This window comes from Hemibagrus wyckioides, linkage group LG06 (genome assembly GCF_019097595.1).
Source record: "Hemibagrus wyckioides isolate EC202008001 linkage group LG06, SWU_Hwy_1.0, whole genome shotgun sequence".
NCBI lineage: Eukaryota > Metazoa > Chordata > Actinopteri > Siluriformes > Bagridae > Hemibagrus > Hemibagrus wyckioides.
This window is the reverse complement of record NC_080715.1, coordinates 34,374,018-34,382,477: the sequence shown is the minus strand read 5'-3', so window position 1 is coordinate 34,382,477 and position 8,460 is coordinate 34,374,018. Positions and strand designations below refer to the sequence as shown.

The following is an 8,460-nucleotide window of genomic DNA, read 5'->3' as shown; positions in this document are numbered from 1 at the left end:
ATTCTTTGGTGCTCAACGCTACCATTTCTGCAGCTTTAGCTTTTCATTGTCTAACCTTCTGATTATTCAAAGGAAGCTGCACCATTGTTTAAACAGAAAACCCAGCAATCAGACCACAGTCTGTTAGTCTTTAGTTAGTTACAGCTAAAGTAACTTGGATGTGCATGCACACTGAGAATTTGTGCTTTTAGGCAATCTTATAAAAAATTAATCAATTAAATCTCATAACTAATTAAAGCTCTCTTCTTGTATCAATGTATAGATCTTATTATTTTTTTTAAAACAAGTAACAGTGTTTGAATAAAAGGTGCGTTAGACTTGATTTTTAACACTGACATGGGTGGAGTTACATTCAGGAATATGAATTGAATGAACTCACTAAGCCCCGCCCCCAAACTTGTAACGGTTCAGCTACTAAGATGGACCATCCAGGTGGTCAGATGATCAAAAGCCGAGTAACTTGTCGTCATGGTGATTGATGAGGACGTGATGAGACGTTGGGGGCGTGACTATAAGATGATTGACAAGGCCAATCTAAACACAAAACAAACATTTTGGACCAGAAGACAGATTCCCAAACATATTTGTTTCAGCTACTTGGACTGAGACAGAAGCATAAACTATTATTTATTATTTATAGCATCAACATTACTTGTTCAAGGAAGATATGAAAAATACCTCTTATAAATCTACAACGTAGCTAAGATAGCTGCACTCACTGAAGCACAATGTAGTTTTTCAACAAATTATCCTTCACCAAATTCTACTTTGATTTAAATTAAAGATTACCAACGCTAATCTGTAACACTGGCACTAACGTATAAAGCTGTATACGAAAAAAAAATGTTTTTTTGAATACATATTAAATTGTGACTTGTGTGATGCTTTATCTTTTTTTTATTTATTTATTTATGCATTTATTTTTTTAATGTATTTATTTTGCTGTTGTTTGGTAATGAGACAAGTATTTCAATTTGAATTAGTACTTTATTATTTGACATATTTAAATAACAAAAACTGAATGTTAAAAATCCTGGGTAGATATTCAGGAAAAAACAAGCTTACACACGCACGCGCGCACACACACACAAACACACACGAGTCTTTCCATGAGTACCAGCTGAGTACAAGGCATTTTGTAATTCTCTCAAGTTCTAAAAGGTCCAAAGTCACTTCTCTAATCCTAACCCAGGTACTGAAGGATAATCTCACATTTCCCCCTTGTCGTCTCTTTAGGGGTCGATTCGGGCCATGCACTGGTCCTTCGATCACGTTGAGATGAAGTTAGTCAGCAATAATGACTTTCGCCCATGTTTACAAAATCCAGGCTGCTTACTAAATCAATCCACGAGGCTTTAATCAAATCAAATCCTCCATTCTGAGTACAACACACGTTTGACGCGTATACCAAAGATTATTTACACACCTGCTTAAATGGGGCTCTAAGCAATCATATGATTGAACAAATCAGGTGCAATGCGCTTAAAGGCCAGTGTGATAAGTAATGGCACACATCCAGGAGACCAAAAAGCCAATGGATATGTTGCTGCACGTTGTTTTGGCCAAGTAACTTTATCCTACATTTAGATTAGGGGAGAAAATATTCCTATGAATGCCAAGTAACCTGAAAAACAACAACGAGTGGCTTTCTGCAATCCTTTAGCAAAGACAAATCATATTAAACATGCAAAGCCGTTCGAATCGTTATTTAGGTCGGTGATTAATTCGTTAGCGGTGAAGAAATTAGACATACATAAAGAGAACAAACCATCGTGTGCAGCATAACACAGCGCAGTTAACTCCTCCAGTCTTTACACACCTCCTATATCTATTCTCTTCCTGATCAGAAAACCAGTCAGACTGCAACATCGTGACCTTATAGTAACTCAAAAACACATTAGCAGCAAAAAGGGTAGAGATGCTTGCTTCATATACAAAAAAAAAAAAGAAGAAGAAAAGGCTCGGCCAAAGCATCACATGACCCGCATAGTTCTTTAGTGCATTCTCCTTTCATTTCAGCCATTGCTTTTACCTCTTCACTCCACGCATGCGACCATGTATTTATTAATGGATCGCTAATGGACATCAAGTGCTTGCCACAGCGCTACTGCTGCTATGTTATAGGTACGAGTCCCGCTAGCCGACAGAAATAAATAATAAAAGCTTTTAGCAGGCACGGAGATGTTTTCTCGGTTGCACGTGGATGACGGCATAACCAGTCGCACCTAGAGCTCTTGTCAGCGATCCTTCTATAGACAGGCAAAAGTCAGGAAATCTTTACCTAGTAGTCGATCAACAAGGAGGAAAAAAAAAAAAAAAGAGACTAAGTATTTCAAAATATACTCACAAACACTAACAATAATCAGAAAGTCTGTGGATAATTTACAATCCATCCCACATCCAGCAGAGCAGCAAGGCTCTTTTTGGATAATGTAAAGGATGACAGCTTGCTCTTCGTCCTCCTCTTCCTCCTCAGCTGTACTTGTCTTGGATATTCATCAGACTGTGACTGGACTTGGCTCTTTTGGCTGTGCAGGAAGAATCAGATTAGGTTTATTAGAAAACTACTAAAATCTTATTAAAGTTCATCCACCTTTTTTCTCTTTGGGACTGTAAAAAACAAAACCTACACCCAGATGTTTATAAAAAGAATCCACCTCACCTCATGGAGGAATAGGGGAGTTTAAGAACAGGGAAAAGTATCTACTTCCTTAACATCTACTTACTTTTCTGATTATTATCACCACACATACACTATATTACCAAATATAGTTTTGGGACTTCTGTCTTTACTTCAACTCTTCTGGGAAGGCTTTCCACAAGGTTTAGGAGTGTGTTCATGGGAATTTTTGACTGTTCCTCTAGAAGCATATTTGTGAGGTCAGGCACTGATGTTGGATGAGAAGGCCTGGCTCACAGTCTCCGCTCTAATTCATCCCAAAGGTGCTCTGTGGGGTTGAGGTCAGGACTCTGTGCAGACCAGTCAAGTTCCTCCACACCAAACTCGCTCATCCATGTCTTTATGGACCTTGCTTTGTGTACTGGTGTGCAGTCATGTTGGAACAGGAAGGGGTCATCCCCAAACTGTTCCCACAAAGAGCATGAAATTGTCCAAAATGTCTTGACATGCTGAAGCATTAAGAGTTCCTTTCACTGGAACTAAGGGGCCGAGCACAACCCCTGAAAAACAACACCTGAATTCAATTATTTGGAGGGGTGTCCCAAAACTGTTGGCAGTATAGTGTACATTACAGCACAGTGGAATTCTTTTCTTCACATATCCCAGCTGAGGAAGTTGGGATCAGAGCGCAGGGGCAGCTATGATACAGTGCCCCCTGGAACAGGGGGAGGTTAAGGACCTTGCTCAACTGCACAACAGTGACACCTTAGTGGTGCTGGGACTTCTGAACAACAACCCAGAGCCTTGAACCACCTGAGCCACCACTATCCATAAACAATATCATCATCATATATTATACATAGCTAGGTTTAAACTAGTCATGCTTCACCATGATATTCATCTGCTGCACTAAACGAATCACACGAGGCTCAACCTGGGTGTATTTCTAACTGGATTAATTCTTTAAAATCTATTAAATCTGTTCAGGATCATGCAGGTTTGTGGAAAACTGGAGCCATAACTAGACTTACTGACTTTTATATTAGCAAATATGTTGTTCTACATTGTTAGAAGAGGATCAGGATCACAACTCGCCCTACAGTATTTGTATTTTAGCCTAGTTTCAGTACAAATCGCATGTAGGTCCAAAATCTGTCAGGTTCCTGAGATAAGGTTATGTTTCAAGACAACAAGAAGATCAGAAGTTCACCATTTAGTATATTTGAGCTTTTTAACTACATTTCCAGTTTAGTTTATTTTGTACCTGGGAAGCTGAGGGTGACCATGAGGAAGAAGCTCTGATACAGCACCCCCTGGAGCAGAGAGGGTTAAGGGCCTTGCTCAATTGTCCAAAAGTGGAGCTTAGTAATGCTGGGGCTTAGTAACACTGACCTTCTGATCAACAACTTAGAACCTTAACCACTGGAACCACCAATACCCTGTCTGAACACTGCTGTTTATTGCATAAAGCACCTAAACACCCAAACCTCTCCTTTTTTCCACCTACATAAGCTCAGGCGCCTACCGATTGACCGGTGAGAGAGGAACATCATCCTGTCAAATTAACGTTTCAGACTTTAATACAGTTTCCCAGCTCTGTTACTACTTCCTGTCTTATGTTGCACTGATGAGGATGATGATGATGAACAAATAAATAAATTTAGCTCTAGCTACGAGAGACACTCACGGTGTATGAGCTTGCGTTTCTTTTGTTCCGAATGCAGGTAGTTGCTCAAGTAGAAGATAAGAGGAAGGAAGAGCATGAAGCTGGACACAGCGATGACCGGAACGTTCTCTTCACGCTTTAACAAGCACTTGAAGTCCTTGCTCCACAAGCGTCGTGTTGTGTTCATCTGGAAAAAGAGAAGAAAAAAAAAGCTAAAAGTTAGAAAGTTGGAAAGTGGGGATCGTCGGGGATAGGATCGGGATGGAAACATTTAATAAAATAGAATTTTTTCTGCACACAGGAAGTGTCTGGCATGTGTTTGAGGTTTAAGGTGTGGTTTAGATCAGCGCTCACCGCATCCTCCACGTCGATACACAGAGACTTGTTTTTTGACATGCCACTATAAAGATCGTTGAGGATTTTATACGAGGTCCTGCACTCCACACACAACTCAGAGTGGTTTCCCTGTAAAACACACACAAACACACACAAACGTTAGTCACTGTCTACATTATCATCTGTTCATTTTATTACGGATGACAGAAGCGAGGTCACCTGCTGGTATTTCTCGAAGCAGGTCTGCGACTGATTGAGTCGATCGATGAAGTAAAGTGTGGTATTGGACACACTGCGCAGATGTTCTGAGGACAGACAATCTGAGGAGCACGAAGACAAAAAGACGTCGTAAGTAGACGCTTTCTTTCAAATCAATCAGTAAACAACCCTCCAAACACTGAATATTCAACCAATCACAACACAAAACACAAAGGACTCTGCAGAGATACGACAAAACCACATCACATATCCATCACCAGGTTTAAGACTTATATCAGAATAATACACTACTCACTGATGCATTCGGCCGTGTTCCAGATGTTTTCAAAACTGTTGTAAAGGTTGTACAGAAGCATCACCCTATCAGCGTGCAGCAGGGACTCTTGACAGCTCTCGTTTCCAGGCCCCATCTGTGTGAAGAAAGGTTCTCCATTTAGATTTTGTATATAAATAATAATAATAAAAAAACCGCAGATTATTAATCATCGTTTTCAATACAAGGTAGAGATCAGACGTCTAATCCATGTACTGAAATTTACTTTCTGTTGCTATGGCAGCAATCATGATCTGGGTCATGTCGCATTTACCTTCTAACACACCATCCTGCCAAAACTATGTGGACACATGATCAAATCACACCTATACTATACATGAACATGCCATTTCTTTTTGTCTTATAATACTAAGCTCCACTTTTCTGTGATGTTGAGGAGCATTAGTGAGATCAGACTCTGATGTCGGGATGTTTAGAAGCATTAGTTAGTTCAGACTCTGATGTCGGGATGTTGAGGAGCATTAGTGAAATCAGACTCAGATGTTGAGGAGCAGTAGTGAGATCAGACTCTGATGTCGGGATGTTTAGAAGCATTAGTTAGTTCAGACTCTGATGTCGGGATGTTGAGGAGCATTAGTGAAATCAGACTCAGATGTTGAGGAGCACTATTGAGATCAGACTCTGATGTCAGGATGTTGAGGAGCATTAGCGAGATCCGACTCTGATGTTGAGGAGCATTAGTTAGATCAGACTCAGATGTTGAGGAGCACTATTGAGATCAGACTCTGATGTCAGGATGTTGAGGAGCATTAGCGAGATCCGACTCTGATGTTGAGGAGCATTAGCGAGATCCAACTCTGATGTTGAGGAGCATTAGCGAGATCCGACTCTGATGTTGAGGAGCATTAGTTAGATCAGACTCAGATGTTGAGGAGCACTATTGAGATCAGACTCTGATGTCAGGATGTTGAGGAGCATTAGTGAGATCAGACTCGGATGTTGAGGAGCATTAGTTAGATCAGACTCAGATGTTGAGGAGCACTATTGAGATCAGACTCTGATGTCAGGATGTTGAGGAGCATTAGCGAGATCCGACTCTGATGTTGAGGAGCATTAGCGAGATCCAACTCTGATGTTGAGGAGCATTAGCGAGATCCAACTCTGATGTTGAGGAGCATTAGCGAGATCCGACTCTGATGTTGAGGAGCATTAGTGAGATCCGACTCTGATGTTGAGGAGCATTAGTGAGATCCGACTCTGATGTTGAGGAGCATTAGCGAGATCCGACTCTGATGTTGAGGAGCATTAGTGAGATCCGACTCGGATGTTGAGGAGCATTAGTGAGATCAGACTCGGATGTTGAGGAGCATTAGTGAGATCAGACTCGGATGTTGAGGAGCATTAGTGAGATCAGACTCGGATGTTGAGGAGCATTAGTGAGATCAGACTCGGATGTTGAGGAGCATTAGTGAGATCAGACTCTGATGTCAGGATGTTAAGGAGTCTCCAGTTTATCCCAGTGGGGTTGAGACAGAGTCAGGGCTCTGTGACAGACACACCAGTTCATCTAATCTCCATGTCTTCATGGAGCTGCTTTATGCACAGGGGCACCGTCATGCTGGAGCAGGGTTTGTCGGAAGACATTCTAGATCATTCTGTGCCTCCAAATTTGTCTCAAAGTGTAAGGTGCCCATATAAGTGTCTATACTGAGTTTTATGTCCATCCTTTTGGCTCTCCAAACAGGCTGGTCAGATATGAATACGTGATATAAATATGTGCACCCTGCCTCACACCCAGTGTTCCCAGTGAAAGGCAGCATGGTCCAGACCTAGATAAAGCACTTATAAATTAAAAATATGTAATGAAACATGAAGATATTCTCTTTATATATTCTAAGAGGGATTGTATCACAACAAGACATGTCATCAATCTAAAATGACATGTCTCTGTGTAAAGATGATGAATGGTAATGATTAATAAAATGCCGTCCACAGTCTGATAAATCGGATTTAAACTGAGATTAGACTGAAAGAGCAGGAGTCGTTGTTTGTCCAGTCAGTGACGCACATCACGAGCTCGGGTGCATGTGACCAGGCAGGCTGGGAACTTCTGCAAAACCAAGGCTTATTGCACTTATACTTCCCTAACTAACTATTTTAACGTCTGTGCAAGCATTCTAACACACATATCGTGTTTTTAAAGACATAAAGAATACACTTACCCCAGTTGATATGTTTGTATATATGTCCTGAAGGCTGTTATATAGGCTGTAGCAGTTCTGGCACACTTTAACTGGACGTGCATTGACCACTAGACAGCTCGTTAAACTTGCAGATATCTGACCGAAATCATGCATCAGTTCCAGGCAATAATCAGTCATTTCCAGCTCCTTTGGGAAAGAAGCCGATAGACTGAGACTCAGAGGAGAGAAGTAGATGTTTTCCTTAAAAGCAGGCGGTTTCAGCTCTTCATCTTCACTCGTTTCCACTGCGGCATGAACGAAGATCTCACCTAATATCAAATTCCTCCAAAGCAATAAAAACAACACACACCTGTAACCTTTAAAAACCCCCATTTTTCCTCTTTAACTGATCCCTATATCCGCTCTGTCTACTGGTGCACACTTTCTGGTGCGCACTACTTCCTGTTTTCGTTTTCTCACACTAAGCACGTGATTTCAAATATCGCGAGAAGAGATGAAGCTGCTGGTAGCCTTGACGTTACGCCACACAACCAGAAATACACTATGCTGCCAAATGTTTTGGGACACCCCTCCACATCATTAAGTTCAGGTGTTGTTTTTCAGGGGTTGGGTTTGGGTCCCTTAGCTCCAGTGAAAGGAACTCTTAATGCTTCAGCATATCAAGATATTTTGGACAATTCCATGATCTTTGTGGGAACAGTTTGGGGATGAAAAGTAAGTAGATGTTATGGAAGTAGATGCTTTCCCTGTTCTTAAACTCCTCTATACCTCCATGAGGTGAGGTGGATTCTTTTTATAAACATCTGGGTGTAGGTTTTGTTTCTTACTAATCAGTCCTAAAGAGGAAAATGTGGATGAACTTTAATAAGATTTTTGTAGTTTTCTAATAAATCTAATCTGATTCTTCCTGCACAGCCAAAAGAGCCAAGTCCAGTCACAGTCTGATGAATATCCAAGACAAGTACAGCTGAGGAGGAAGAGGAGGATGGAGAGGAATTGGTCATCCTTTACATTATCCATAACTCCATATTTAATTTATGTGCATCTAAAGGCAGATGTCCAAGTTTTGGCCTGGCTCGCAGACTCCGCTCTATTTCATCCCAAAGGTGTTCTATGGGGTTGAGGTCAGGACTCTGTGCAG

The 8,460-nt window shown here is 41.1% G+C and overlaps 1 protein-coding gene across 1 annotated transcript; it reads right to left on the bottom strand.

Moving 5' to 3' along the window:
• Positions 1-973: 973 nt before the first annotated feature.
• Positions 974-7,771, bottom strand: ostm1 (osteoclastogenesis associated transmembrane protein 1). The gene is made up of 6 exons (XM_058393432.1): positions 7,338-7,771; positions 5,137-5,251; positions 4,842-4,942; positions 4,641-4,751; positions 4,308-4,473; positions 974-2,528 (listed from the first exon to the last, which is right to left on the bottom strand). The coding sequence occupies exons 1-6, from the start codon at positions 7,689-7,691 to the stop codon at positions 2,473-2,475; spliced, it is 903 nt and encodes a 300-aa protein (XP_058249415.1). The 5' UTR covers positions 7,692-7,771; the 3' UTR covers positions 974-2,472.
• Between the last annotated feature and the right edge of the window lie 689 nt (positions 7,772-8,460).